The 15,939-nt window shown below is 37.8% G+C and overlaps 1 protein-coding gene and 1 non-coding gene across 2 annotated transcripts; one reads left to right on the top strand and one right to left on the bottom strand.

Moving 5' to 3' along the window:
• Window positions 1-5,901: 5,901 nt before the first annotated feature.
• pex12 (peroxisomal biogenesis factor 12) lies at window positions 5,902-10,009 on the top strand. The gene is made up of 3 exons (XM_051895371.1): window positions 5,902-6,268; window positions 7,201-7,742; window positions 9,434-10,009. The coding sequence occupies exons 1-3, from the start codon at window positions 6,140-6,142 to the stop codon at window positions 9,822-9,824; spliced, it is 1,062 nt and encodes a 353-aa protein (XP_051751331.1). The 5' UTR covers window positions 5,902-6,139; the 3' UTR covers window positions 9,825-10,009.
• Window positions 10,010-13,467: 3,458 nt separating this feature from the next.
• On the bottom strand, window positions 13,468-13,563 carry LOC127513735 (Z30 small nucleolar RNA). Its single transcript, XR_007930489.1, has one exon. It is a non-coding gene; the product is annotated as a Z30 small nucleolar RNA (small nucleolar RNA).
• Window positions 13,564-15,939: the final 2,376 nt, after the last annotated feature.

The following is a 15,939-nucleotide window of genomic DNA, read 5'->3' on the forward strand; positions in this document are numbered from 1 at the left end:
AGTTTTTACCTGGAACTTTATTTAGACCCTGGTTCCTGCGGGCGAAACACACCGAGTACCACCCCAAAGTCCCTAGCTCCTAGGGAAGGTTCCTGCTGTGGAAACGGGGCTATATACTTCAAGCGAAATTGTAAAAGGAATGTGTGTGACCAGTGTTGGGTGTAACGCGTTACTGTAATTAAATTACTTATCCACTGAAAAAGTAAAGTAAGGGATTACTGTTCATTTTTAGGTAATTTAATTACAGTTATTTATAATGTACTTGCGTTACATACTGTAAATTAGTTCAACAGTTCTGGTTAAATCAATATTGAATTTAAAATCTAAATTTGTCGTCTAAAGGTAAAAGTTAACGCTGCCTTTTTAAAATCGTTATGTAGTGCAGTTGCGCGTGAGTTCGCAACTTCGCACCAGTTGGCTGTGTAGTTGCTGTCTGAAGATGTCGGCAGAAGCGAGTGGCTGTTCGAATGGAAATGTTCCAATTAATTCACGTTTTTGACACAAGTAGGCAAGAACATTACGGTAAAATGTAAGCTATATATATGTCCTAGGGAGAAAAAACTGCGCGCGCTCTCTGAGAGACGGTCTTCAGTCAGCCAAAGCGCACACACATAGCCGCCTCTCGCGAGTTTCAAATTTTCGCGGTTTATTACACATAAACGTTCAAATACACACACAGTTATTTCAAAATGCCCGTCTTGCCGTAGATTCGCGTTGGTTATGTGAATGTGAACAGCATGTGTAACAGCATATTGTCTCCGTCCATTAGATCTTAGTGACAGCAGCCTTTAAAACATGCTACTGTCTATTGACTGTATTATAAATGATAATCAAACAACAAAAGAAAAGCTTTAATAAGGATTAATCTATATTAATTTATACAGTTATGACTATGCAGAGTTATTTTATATTTGATTATTCGATTTCTGTGGTATTTTTACTTACTACTATTAGACCTACCTGGAAAAAATATACAGCATTGTTTTATTTGTATTTTTATATATTTTTAACGTGGTATCGAGTATTGTGCACTTTTGGTGGCATCGGTACAACTACTAGATTTTTGGTATAGTGACATCCCTATTTGTTAAAAAAATGTAAGTATTATAAAGTAAATAAAAGTATTATAGTGTATGTTTTAATAAAGTTAAAATGTTTTAAAAAGCTATAAAAGGCTAAACTATTCCATGTTTGACTAAATTATTAAAAGAGTTTCCTTTCTATTGTCTATACAGTCAAGGTTTATAGGGATTTTAAGAAGTAATTAGTAAGTTACTTATTGAGTAATTAAATTACTTTTCAAACAGAGTAATTAGAAAAGTATTTTAAATACAACATTGATGATGTAATTAGTAATTAATTACTTTTTTGAAGTAACTTACCCAACACTGTGTGTGAAATAATTTCAAACAAAATCTGGTTGTAGAGTTAGTTTCGGTGGTTCGAAGCAGCTTGCCAGCACAAACTTTGCGTCAGCTGTTAAAAATCTTAGAACAGGGATGGCCAACTTTGGTCCTGGATTAGCTAACGCTATGGGGAACAGTGTTCAGTCATTCCTTATTACAAGCGCAGTACCAATAGGGGTTTTTAAGACAATGAAACACCCGGATGGTGGAGATATAACAAGTGTGCGATGGCATCGCCAGCACATAATCAATGAAGCATAACACAATAATACACGTATACCGTCAACATGGCCAGGGAATAAGTTACACAAGCACTTCACCACATTGATTGGGAAGATAATAAGGCTTCTGTGGGCTTTAGAGAGACGGACTCAACTCTCCTTAACAATGAAAATCTGTGATGCGAGAAATGAAGCGTCCATATTATAAAAAAAGCAAAAAAAAAGACCAGCCTGCCACCAGAAAAAAATGTCTTGAAGGCACACACCATTTGACCATGCCCAGGAAGAGGCCATTCCTTTTGTGGAATGGGCTTTCACTCCAATGGGGCATTCCATGCCACTTGCGTCATACCAAGGAAATCATGTCTACGATAAAATGAGACAATCTCTGTTTTGAGACAGGTATTCCTATAGCTTCCCTGAAAGTTTGAATTGACGTATGAAATAGAGCTGCACAATCAATCGATAAAGATCACAATCTCGATTCAAACAACCACGCAATCTTATTTCTAAATGATAATGATTCGGCTATATCTATTAAACCTTTGACAAGTACAATCAAAGAAGTACATTCAGATCTGTGTTGGTGCTGCCACTGACCCAGAGAGAGCAGTTGTCATGTATAGGTATGAAACAGCTATACAAACAGTCTTTTTAACCACACAATATCATTATTTCTGTGTGACAATAATTCAAATGATCACAGAAGTGGGATAAAAGGTTACAGATTGGATATAAACTCTAGTGATCAAAACGGAGTAAATCACCTTTTGAAAGTAACTTGATGCTATAAATATTGTATCAATTAAACATTACACCAATAGGTGGGGACAAGTGACTGTTAAAAAATGTATTTGTCATTGAATCATTCATTCAAGAGATTTGTTCTAATATAGGGGACAATGAGAGGTCTTTGTGAAGGCACATGAATCTAACACTCTCAAAGACATCCCAAATCTTCAGAACTCTCTGGGAATGTAGTTTCCATTCCCTTGGGGCCACTCCCTGATGTTACCATAGATCTACTCCACAGTTAAAGTGGCCAGGCACATGCACTGTGTGCAACGATAGGAAATGCTGCTCGCTCCATAAGTGGAGCCTTTGTTCCAAAGACGCCATCGGCTGTGACCTGACATTCCCCTGATAATTTATGTAGGCCACTTCCGCATGGCTCCATGAATTAGGGTTCAGTAATTCTGCATGGAAAGCTTGCAGTGCTATATACACTGCCAGAAATTCGAAGCGATTGATGTTCCATGTCTACCTTGCACCTGTTCAAGTGCCAAAGGCAGGGTGGCCATCACAAAGAGCACCCCAGCCCATGCGGGACCACATTCCTTCTGGAAACTTGTCTCAGCGAAGTGCGGTTCAGATAAAATGTTGGAACTGTCCAATGCACCAGTACACTCCTTTCTGGGGATTCAGATGGACTCAGGGACAATGCAGGCTCATCTCATCTTAATGTCCAGGTTGGGGGATTCTCTCCTTCTGAAGAGATTTGGTTTGGCAGGTTTTTGGGCCATGGGCATTACGGCTTTACTGTTGGCTCAGCCGACTTCTGTGGAGCAGGTGCATTGTTGGTACTTGGCCGGCTGCCGTGTAAGCATTGCCCACCAGGGTTGATATGAACCAACAAGGCTTAGGCAGAGCAGAATTTCTATGCGAGGGAAGCCGCAGGGTAGAGGTGCATGGCGACAGCTTCCTCTACAGGAGCCAGCTTTTCTTATCATTGAAAACGCTGCAGCTCCTGATGTGTTGGCTTCAGCAGAGTAGGGCATGTGTGAAAACCTAAAGTATACTTTGGCCATCCATGTGCTGCGACAGGCCGCACACTGTCCGCCTAATGTAATTTTAATCATCAGGAGGGTCTGCGGACAGTACTCGAACAACAGCACATGCCCAAGGTGAATGTTGAGACAGAAGAGTCCACTAGGTGTGAGTACACACAGTCGTGATTTACTGCTCAGTAGTCGAAGAAGAGTGCGGAAAGAGCGATTAAAAAAAAACAAAAAAGAAACTAAGCAGCATATCCTTCTCCATCGTTTTTGTTCTGGTTCTTGTTCTAAACTTTGCATGCAATGGCAGATCTGCTACTTTTCATCTTTTATCCTTCCGAGCGAATGTCCAGTAAATGTCTAGCTTTAAAAAGCTGTGCGGACATGACGGAAAATAAAGTATACCAATGCCTTAAGTGTGAGTGAGCCTGCTCGAATTGGGGCTGCTTCTGCACAAGCCCATTCCAAGCCAAGCTCCTGAACTGTCCTTGTAAGAATGCAAATGAGCTCAGCATCCAGTGTGGGAGGTTGCTTATCTGTCTCCTCATGGAGGGGACAGCAGATTCTTCTGCTGAATGGGACGGCAGTGGGGTTTGGGAGGCTGAATCGGCCATCGTAGAATAAAGACTTTTCTAGAGTGCAGCGTCCCAAGTGTCAAGCCCTCACAGTAAAGGCAATCAGTCTCAGTGAGAGCTGCCTCTGCACAAGCCCAGTGTAGTGACAAATTAGGTCCCCTCCCAAAATCGAGTCTCCTTTAGGACCCCAAGCGATCCCATTGGTACTGTCTTTAGCTCCTGATCGAAATTCCTACAAATTTATGTTATGATAAGTACTGTTTCAACTACATTATAATGTAGTTTCTCAGTTTCTCAGCATGAGAATGTCCAAATTTATTTTTTTTTTAAACAATATCAACCGTTTGACCCTCCTGGCTATAGTTACAAGTCTTTACTTTTTTGTGTGTCACTCAGAAAAAAAAACTCTGAAAATACCCTCAGGGTTTAAAGTGCTGTTGCTGGAACATGGCAGAGGATCTGTAGGCTCTTGCAGTGAAACCATTGTTTAGTGCTGTGAGGTTACGGCGAAGGACACAGGATCAAGCGCAGTCCTGAAGGAAAAGGATTTTAAGGGAAAGGGGTTTATAAAGAGGTGCCTTATGAGAAAGGCATTCGCGCCACACAAGGCAGGCGTGAACCTCATTGGCCAATTATATGCAAATTGGCGTTATGATATTGGGCTTCAGGGATTGGTCAGAGAAAGGGATTTCCCCATAGTGCCAGCTGCTGACGCAATGTTTGGAATCGGAAGGGAGCTTCCATGCATATATTTATACATTTCTAAAAGAGTAAATATGGATGTAAGCAAAGTGTAACGATGGGTCGGCAGAGCGGGGATCCATTTGCAAGCTTTATTAAGAACAGTATTTACACAGGTAGACAGGGGCAAAGGCAGGAACATAAACAAGGACAGGCAATGGTCGAGGCAGGCGGCAGACAAACAGTATCGGGTCACAGGCAGAGATCAGTGTGTGTGTGTGTGTGTGTGTGTGTGTGTGTGTGTGTGTGTCTTAAATAGTCCAGGTAATGATCTGCAGGTGTGTGTGGCAATTGCTGATTGGTGCATGTGATTGGAAGGGAGGATTCTGGGAAGTGGAGTCCAGGAACTGACAGGAACAGACAGTGATCGTGACACAAAGAATAATTTATATGCATTCAAGAGGATTCCGTTCACTATTTCAAATGTTGCAGAGTATCTAATATTGCTTTTCATTTCAAGTGTTTTGTTTTGCACATTTTGAGAGGAAATATGTTGCATATAGGCTTCTACTGTATGCAAAGTACATATGCAGGTATGTGCTGTTAAAACAAGATATAAAAAGAACAGTTTGAATGCATAAATCAAATATTTTTCTGGTACCTTTTGTTGAATAAATCAATCAAAACCTTTTTAACTGTATTTATTATTTAATCCCATAAGAATATAAAAAAGAGGTCACATTAATGACCGCATTAATGTATTAACAGGAATAAATACATTTTCATAAACTGCAGACATGTTTTATCATATGGCTTTGTTTTTGAGTTCATGGGCTGAAAACAAAATAAATATGAATAAAAGTCATATATAAATGATGAATGACAAAGAGCCCATATTTTCTTGTGTATAAAATATTAACTGTACGATACAATGGCACTTTTATCTTTAAGAATACAAATGCATCAAATACACAAATATTTATCAAACATCCTAAATATAAGCTAAAAATCTTTCCAATATATATTTGACAAAACAAAAAACTAGATTGTTTTTGAAGTTGACATTACAATCTGACGTTGTTCCGTTTTAATTTTTATTTTGAAAAGTAGTTTTTTTTTTTTAATAGTTTTAGAGTCCATTCATTAGTTACAGTGGTCAATAGAGCAGTGTTTTATTGAATCCCTTATTTTTATCTTATCCTCTTCACACCCCAGCACAGTAGGTGGCAGTATGAACCTAATTTGTTGGCCGCCAGTGAGCAGACAGAATAACAGTACGACAGTAACAGGAAAAAGGATTGTGACAGTTGAATCGAGCATTGTTTTTCTGCACTGTAATTTTCTGCCTAAATAGTCTTGTTTGATAAAATGACGCAATTAATATTATTAAAAGACTCTTAGGACTAATAATACACTTTTAAGAACGCTTTATTGTGATCTTAACTGTCAAAGTTCGCAGTACTTTTTCACATCCAAGCGTGATGGCAGAAAGAGGAGCACATTTAACAACAGCGGCTCCAGCTGATGAAGACAGACCGTCTATATTTGAGGTTTTAGCGCAGGACTCTTTGATGGGTGCTGTCAAACCTGCATTACTGCATGCTGTGAAGGTATGCTTACGAATTTAAAAGATCTTGTACTGCATTTACCACCATTTTACAAACGTTGATACCTGACATGGTGATGGTGCAAAGCATAAGCTCAATCAATCTTGTTTCTAAACATCTAACATCACCTCGTGCTCTAAAACACACGACAGATTTTAAAGTGGTTTCGATTAAGAACTTGAGCTGTGTGCTAAATTGAATGCTAAGTAGTATGTACTATGTGTACTGTAAGCATGTGTTCTGGGATTTAATTAAGTCCATTTGCATGGAATATCAAGACCCACTATATTTTTCATAATTTGCAGCATACAACCTAAAGAAGGTTGTGTGTGCTTGAACATGTATCCCACAATGCAGTGCGTTCAACTTGACCTTTGGACTGCTTGAAGCTTTTTACACAAAATTGAATTTTAAAAAACAAAATAAGCATTTTAATTTGTGAGATTGACCCAGGCCAGGAGTTTACAATCTTTTAAATGCCACGGACCCCCAAATACGATCATCTTCATGCTATGGACCCCCATGATAAAATTGAAAAGGCATAGTTTCTTGTATAAAGAAACAACTTATACTGTGAAAAAAAATTAATATTATAAAATGTCTAATTTTTTTTTTTTAAATATTTACTTTCTATCAATACATTACTACACGTTTTCCACTCATTATAGTACTGTACTGTTAGATCAAAATCATTTATTTGAATCTAATATTTATTTTAAATTATTTTAATAATATTTATTTTTACAGTTTTTCTCTAAACTTTTCAGTGGATCCCGGTTTAAAAACCTGTGGCATAGGCTAGTACTTTTTGATTCATTGAGTGTATACTTATATTATTTTACATATTTTTTAACAAAGTATAAAAATGAACGTTACAGTATTTACTGTGCTGGCATTAAATGCTCCTGATGTAAAACCCCTGCCATTGTCCACAGATCCTTGCTACATCTAACCCTGCTCGCTATGGATTTCTTTGGAGGAGGTTTGATGAGATTTATGCTATCCTGGATATGTTATTGCAGCATCATTTCCTTTCCCGCACCAGCGCCTCATTCTCGGAGAACTTCTATGGCCTGAAGCGTGTCAGTAGCGGAGCAGATGGCACACATGCTGCCCACCTGGGACTCCGGCGCAGACAGCACTGGTGCTCCTTGCTCCTGTTGGCCCTCCTTCCTTACCTGCACACCAAACTGGAAAAAGTCCTGGCTCGACAGAGAGAGGAAGACGATTTCTCCATCCGCTTGCCGCAGTCCTTTATGCAGAAGTTGTACAGGGCTTTTTTGGCTGCGTACCCCTTTGTGTGCATGGCCTGGGATGGCTGGGTCTTTTGCCAACAGCTTTTGTATGTTTTCGGCAAAACGCGGACACATTCTCCGCTTCTGTGGCTGGCAGGGGTTAAACTCTCATATCTCACGGCCAATGACATCCGCAGCCTGGATCTTAAGCCATCAGGCCCGGCACTGAGTCCCAGTCAAAGGTGAATTTATCACATCTGTTTATTTTGAGTCTGTCATGCATTTCGTGTCATATTTCACCCAAAAATTAATAGAAAAAAATAGGGCTGGGTAATATCGACACAAATTTCATGATTTGATTCGATTTACAAGCTTGTGATTCGATACGATATAGATTAATTTGGATATATATGAGGTACAGTACATGGCAAATTTCCTCAAGAAAAAAAAAATCTCTCAACTAATGCTGTAAACTATACATGATGGAGTCAGATGATACATTACTATAATATTAAAGGTTGAAATTAACTGATTTGTATACGAAGACTTAAATTTTTATAATAATAAAGTTATAATGCTAACTTTATAGTTACATAATTATGTTTCTACTCCACTTAAAGGTGCAGTGTGTAAATTTTAGGAGGATCTATTGACAGAAATGCAATATAATACACATAACTATGTTTTCAGTGGTGTATAAAGAGCTTACGTAATGAACCGTTTTTATTACCTTAGAATGCGCCTTTTCTATCTCATACACCATGGGTCCCCTTACATGTTAAGTAGCCATTTTGCGCCAGCATGTTTCTACAGTAGCCTTCAACAGGACAAACTGCTCTCCAGAGTGCATTTTGTCACTATGTTCTTCTTCTTCGTTGGTGGTTTTAGATGCAGCTTGCATCGTCACTACGTTGAATACACACGAAGAAGAAGTAGTAGTAGTAGTATTCATCTGGTTTATTAGAAGCAGAGACCGTTATTTGTTGGAAGAAAAAACCTCATTGCTTGACTAGCTAGTCTCTGCTGTCTCAGACGATGACATCTTTGTCCTGTGTCGGCCACCGTAGCTTCTCTATGTGCTTCGAAAGGGAGGGGTGAGCGGTGGACAATTCGCAACCTCACTGCTAGATGCTGCTAAAATTTACACACTGCACCTTTAAAAAGCAACGTCTTTTGAAATATAAGCATTTAAATGGTGGCTGTCGTAAAAACTTGACGGATTTATTCAGACATTACATACTGAAGAACAGTAAAAAATATAACGTAATATGGTGCAAATATTTAGCAAAATGCTCCTCTAGTTCATTTTTCTAACTGACTAATGAGTTTGTGGACACTGTTTTTAACTAAAAACTGAAAAATTTTTATGCGCTTTGGCCGTTCATTTACACGACAACGGCATTTTGGGGGCCTGAAAACGCAAAATTTTAAAAACATGATTCAAAGTGCAAGTTTTTGCAAATGATACCGTTATCGGGTAGATAGGATTCATTTCAGTAAGCACTGTATCTTTCAACATACCTTCTGATGTTCATTCATGTTTATTTCGTGCTGTAACTATTAGTAATGTGGAAGAGATGATGAAATGAGGCACTATAGCGATCTGTCACAACATTTAAGAGCGCCAAAGTGACATTTATTTTTTGAATTTCATAATAAAATGAAACTTTGTTTCATATCAAAAGTAACAAAGCACAAAGCTTATTGCAATTTTTTGGATGGGAGATGTGATACAATGTTCTGTTCATTCATTAACTGAAAACAGCATAGACTAAAAAGATCGAAATAAATTCATAAAAGATCGAAATAAGTTCATAAAACTAAGAAACGTTTTACCCAGCCCTAGAAAAAAAAAACTGTCATTGTGACATTTTCTCACGGTTTACCAAAATATAAAGATGCTTAATCATAACAAATATGTCTTTATTTTCAGCTTTGTTGAGAAGTTTCAGCGTCTGGTCTCTACAGCAGTTGGTGGTGTGGCTGTATCTCTTTCAACCAGCCTTTCGATGGGAGTGTTTTTCCTGCAGTTTCTGGAGTGGTGGTATTCATCCGAGAACCAGAGCACCGTTAAGTCCTTGACCTCCCTTCCGACCCCTCCGCCGCCTCTCCACCTTCACAACCAGGAGACGTCACCCACACACATCAAAGTCTGCCCGCTCTGCAGGAAAGTGCGCACCAATGACACTGCCCTTGCCACTTCAGGCTATGTGTTTTGTTACAAGTGTATATATGTGTATGTCAAAGCCAACCACAGGTGTCCCCTCACCGGCTACCCTTCAGGACTGCAGCACCTCATTAAAATATACTCACCTGATGGATAGACTAGTCAAATACGTTTCATTTTTTTCAAGATGCAAATATGTCTGATTTTACATAATTATTACAGTGTTCAGGTGAACCTGTTGTAATTGCTGTCAAAGGGAAGACTAAAATTCATTTTTATGATGTGGTTATTATGGTTGACTAATTTTTTAAATGTGTAAATATTAAACTTGTACAGATATAATCCCTGCTGCATTATCATTTCTGACTCTTGTTTATTGTCGCAGTGCAAAGGAAGTAGTGATAGATCTTTTCTTCCGTATTGTGGAGTACATACAATGGTTGTATCAGAAAAGAAAAAAATAATGTAGGGTGGAGATTTGGTTATGCATTGGTTGGTTTTTGAGATGTGGGCATTGTACTCAAAAGTGGAAGCAGATAAACGTGAGCTTGCAGGAGCGGGATTTAAGCAGACTTTGGGGCTGTTTTCTCAACACTGTTTTCAATTAGAAATTAATATTTTTTGTGTGTTTTGACTATTCATTTACACGACAACGGCGTGAAAATGAGAACTTTTGAAAACTGGTTTCAAAGTTCAAGTTTTTGAAAATGATACCGTTACCGTCTCCGTGTAAACTAAAAAAAAAAACATGAAATTGTGAAAACAGTGACATCATGTGCATGCGTATTGTGTGTTCAGGCTATAGGCGCTTAGTGTTTCCTTACAAAATGACGTCGCCAACTACTGGTCTGGCATGATAATACAACGGTTTGAGTCATTTTCATGGATCCGTGTGAACTGGGATTGTTTTGACAATGTTGATGTCTGATGTTTTTAGTGCATCGTCATGTAAACTGACCCTAAATGATTGGAGAAGACCTGCATACTTCACCAGAGAGAACCTGTTTTTACTAGAAGTATTATATTTTGATTAAACATTATGAGGTCAAGAACATTTTGAAAATGACACATGCACAGATGAATTGTTCCAAATAAGATCACAATAAGTCAATAACATGCATAACATTCATCTCATGCCATCTTTCATTCAAGTGTATTTTGTGCATTTTTCCCTGGTGTTTTTATCTACGATATTCTTTGATTTTTAGAATAGTAATTCAAACCATTTGTTTACTGAACCCGAACAGTTTTAGAAAAGCACAGGACAGTCTCTGATACTGATGACAGCTGATCCAACTAATCTAATTCAGTTCATATGATGCTATTTTCACACAGTTGCATTCAAATTGAACGGTTTCATTAATTTAAGCAGAGCATTTCAAATATAGCAACAAGTTAGAACTTATGCTGAAATTTACAGTGTCTGCCATCTGTTGCAGCTTAGTGACAGCAAATGTGTAATGCCTCCAGTCACAATAATTTACAGCTGACTAAAACACAGATTAACCAGCATGCCAAGGGGCGGCTGACCATTTCAAACTGTAAAAGGGGCCTCAAACTGAACAAGTTATTTATATGAAGTCTGAACTGGCTGATCAATAGAGAAAGAAACCATTTGGAAAAAAAATCAATCAAATGACTAAAAAAAAAAAAAAGAGAAAATATGCCATGTAGTAGCCTTATTATGGGCCACAATGTTGATTTCCATTCCACTGTGCTATTATTCCATTGGTTTTCTATGTAAACAAAGTTGCCATCATCTGGACAGTTTTTAAAAGCTGAAGTACCAAGAAGCTTGGTTAATTCTTTAATGCTATCTTTTCCCTCAAACATATCCTTGTTTCTAAAAGGGTTAGTTCACCTGAAAATTGTCATAAATTACTTATCCTCATGTCGTTCCAAACCTGTAAGACTTTTGTTCATCTTCGAAACACAAATGAAGATCTTTTTAATGAAATCTGAGAGCTTTCTGTCCCTCCATTGACAGCTACACAACTACCACTTTCAAGGCCCAGAAAGTAGTAAAGTCATCATTAAAGTAATCCATGTGACTCCAGCGGTTTAGCCTCAATTTTATCACTGTATTTACAAAATATTAATCTCAAATGCGCGTTTACAAGAGCGCCATGATGTATGCGTGTTGTGTTGACACGAGAGGATGTTGTTACATGAATGCGCATTGGAGTTTCATATTTGTAAATAAAGTGAGATAGTCCATACTGCAGAACACGAGATTCAGGGGGCCAGGTTGGATCTAGATCAAACTCCTCCCACTTTACATATCCCTTAACCTACCCATCTCCCCCTGGATCTTGTGTGTTCTCCAGTGAGGGGCTACTGAATAAAGTGGTAAATTATGTTTTTTTTTGCTCAAACAAAGCACTCATTGCTTCATAAAATTGAGTCTTTACTACCTTTCTGGGGCTTGAAAGTGGTAATTGCGTAGGCTGTCAATGGAGGGACAGAAAACTCAGATTTTATTAAAAAGATCTTCATTTGCATTCCGAAGATGAACAAAAGTCTTACGGGTTTAGAACAACATGAGGGTAAGTAATCACTGACAGAATTTTCATTTTTGGGTGAACTAAACCTTTGATAGAATTTAGCCATAAATCAAATACTTGATTGGCTACTTTTCCTTTATTTTTCTATGCAAGTGCGCTAGGCGGGCATCTTTGACCATTAAGCATTCTAAAAACATGGCACTTGAGTTAAAATTTCAACTTTCAATAAATATGTTTCTAGATTTTGCATTTCTTAACTTCTACTGCCCTGTATCACATTTTATGCAAATGCAGAAACAAGAAAAACAGGTAAAGACCATTTATTAATGTATTATGCATTTTTAAAACACTGTCATGCGCAACAAATAAAATATAAAAACCGTCCATTAACTTGGAAAGCAATGGAAAAGCAGTTTGGGGGGGGGGGGGGAAATCACCTGTCTGATTAGCCCTTTACAGCATAAGGTTGCAAAAATCAAATTTCAAGGTATGAATAGTGTATTTGAAGTGTTTAATAGATAATCTGTTTTCAACATCCCAAGTATAAGAGTTCACTCAGTAATCAAAGGCATATTCAGTGGAGCACCACAACCAACATTTACAAACAAACACACACACACACACACAAACACACACACACAAACACAAACAAACACAAACAAACACACACCCCATTACATATTTTGATGTAAAAGTATTTGAAAACCAGAAAAAGTCCAAGCCTGTGTAACTTCAGAACATTGTGGGTTTGTCTTGTTTTCTTTATGGAGATAAACAGGTTAAGCTTCTAACACACAACTGTTGGGCTCTTGTAAATGTTATCACTGGAGAAAAACAAAAATAACACTGAAATACCCATTAAAGTATTACACAATCATTTAAGACGCTTCTCCTTATATAGAAGTTCTTTAAAATTTAGTCAAGAACCCAACTGAACTTTTTTTTTCCCCCCCTAAGAGTGCTGGACATTTAACGCTCTGCTCTTGTTTTCTAACTCTGATGGAGTTAGCACATTCAAAGAACTGGTAGATTAATATTCCAGGTCTAAAAATAGGGCCAAGGAATTTTCCCCAGACCTATGAGACCCTGTGTTTACCACTCCCTGAAAACTTCCTGAAAGGCCCCTGCATTATCCTCATTTATTACAGAACTTGTGATACTAGTTAAGACAAGAAAAAGTTCTTGTATGTTCATAGTAGCAAACATCTTTGGTTCCTACCTTTGTTGTATCAGTAATGCAAACAGGGTCTCTGCTCAAACTTCCCCAAGAATGACCTACAAACATGAGATTGTTCACAGCTCAGAGAGAAGATTAAACTCAGTCAGATCTTGGTCAATGATGCCAAAGGGCAGCAATACCGAGTCAGATATGTTCTTTCACTCATCATCGCTGCTGGGATCTTTGCTAGGCCTATGTGATATTTTTCAACAAGTCAACAGAGTCACTTGCCATTAAACTACCAAAATTTGAAACTATTAAAAAACAAACAAACAAAAAAAAAACCCAACCACACAGTTTAGCCAAAACTTGAATACAGCGGTAGGATCTAAGATGGCGTCAAACTTCCCTAAACCAATCTGTATTACATACAGTTGATATCGTCAGTTTTCAGAGGCTTAAGTTGCCTTCGCTTGCTTAATTGTTAAATTATAGGAGACATTCGCACAAAATCGCGTTTTTCTATTCCACTGCGCTATTTTTTTCTTCTTGTTTGTCGATGTAAACACGTTTAACCGTGGAGCTCGCGCCTTGCGTCTTTGCCGTGTAAAGCGCGAGACGCTGCAATTCTAAAGACACGGCGCTCAAACTAAAAAGTTCAACTTTTAAAGAACGCGTTATTACACACCTTGCGTTGTTTGTCGTTCCACTGATCTGCGTCTCGCGTTTAACAACAAAAACGCGTTCTCTTCTACCTTAAATATAGGGTTGTTTCTTTATAGAAGTTAGTCACAAGTCAAATAGGCTACTTGCTTGGTTGACACTGCACACTTGAATTTGTTCTAAAGCTTTAAATAACCTAGAAGCCTGTCTGAAACTGGTTCCCTACAGCAGTATCTTTAAGCAAAAACTGCTGTTTGTCAAGTCATTGACTGATTAGGCAACAAGATAACAGCTTTTGCCTTTCGACCTTTATAGTTTGTCTAGTGGCTATAGGGCCTTTACTGCACACCTGTTCTCACTTTATCATCATTAGCCTGTGGCACAAGGCAGCTTCACTTGAATTTCTAATCAAGCTCAAGGGATCACTATTAATTTAGAGAACTAATTAATGTCACTGAGTTCAGAAGAGGTTGTTCTCAAACAATTAGTCAAGTGTTTGAGAACAACCTGTTTCAACCTCATGTTTCACTGGTTTTCAACAGTTCAGCCCTTATTAAATGAATCAAATGTCAATTTTTGTAGCCTCCTGACAGATGTGAGGAGGCTCAGGAGGGTTTCCATAGATTGGCTATGTGTGCAATGCAAAACTAGCATATGCTCACTGCATAATAAAAGGCTCTTTATTGGTTTCATGAAGAACCTTTAACATTCACACAACATTTCTATTGCGCAAAAGGTTCTTTATATTGGAAAAGGTTCGTTAGATCATTAAAATGTTCTTTAAACTAAGAAAAAATTGGTTCTTTTGAGAACTTTTGACTGAAAGGTTGTTTGAGGAGCCAAAAATGGTTCTATGGCATCACTACAAAACCCACTTCTGGAAAGAGTGTACAGTGCAGCTTACATGAATTCTTTTGTGCCTAGTCATAGTATATAATTCTTTTTTCTCTTGGCAGTCCAATTAAGAGTCAAAAAAAGATTCTGTGGTAGATATTACAGTGAATTTGTCATGCCAAGAAGCTGAGAACATTGCATTGTGGGAAACATTTTGCATAAGGTATGTTATCTGTGAGCTCTGTGCATGTAGAAAATTGCTAAAAAAAAAAGTACAGTATACATACTTTGTAATGCCGAAACATCCTATTCCAAATACAGAATTAAATATGTTGCTATTGGTTATAATATAATCATTAATTATTATAATAATATTGATATCCTTATTTTGGATATTAATATGAACTTTTTTGTTGTTTAAATGACAGAATTACACCGTTCACTGTTAAAGTTGCTGATGTATGTTCTTTTAAATGTTTGTGCAGAGGCTATACTAGACTTTTTTTATGCATTTTTATGCATTATAACTAGACACATGCTTTAATCTCATTTGAAATGCCTTTCTCAGCCAGTGTGTCTGTCGGCTGCAGCCTTGGTTCATGTGCGCCTGCCAGTCACAGCCATGAAACCTGAACATTCACTCCCTCCTAAAGAACAGGATCAGTCTAATGCAGTACTACATGAATCTCACACAAACATGTCTGGGCCATATTTCAGCCCAAAATCAAAATAACAAAGAGGTTTTGTATTTTGCATGAAGAGAAAATTAATCCCATTTTTGTGCCTTTTTTATTTTGCATTATAACAACATTTTTTAAGCCAATTAATCACATTTTCTGACTTTTTAACTAAAAGGTAGAACAAAATACTACAACGATGCAATTTTAATAAGATATTAGTTGAGTCCCAAATGACGCACTATGTGCAAAACCGTGCAGTGTATGATTTTTTTTAAGGTTATTTGGTCATTCAACATCAGAGTCTGAAAACCTCTGCTAAGTAACTAAAGCTGCGACAGTTGGCCTACTACATAGTACGTGAAAAACAGTATGTGACAAAAGAAGTATGTCTGAATTCACAGTAGTCATAAAAGAGTAGGAAAAGTACTTGGA

Source organism: Ctenopharyngodon idella, chromosome 5 (assembly GCF_019924925.1).
Source record: "Ctenopharyngodon idella isolate HZGC_01 chromosome 5, HZGC01, whole genome shotgun sequence".
In the NCBI taxonomy this organism is placed as follows: Eukaryota; Metazoa; Chordata; class Actinopteri; order Cypriniformes; family Xenocyprididae; genus Ctenopharyngodon; species Ctenopharyngodon idella.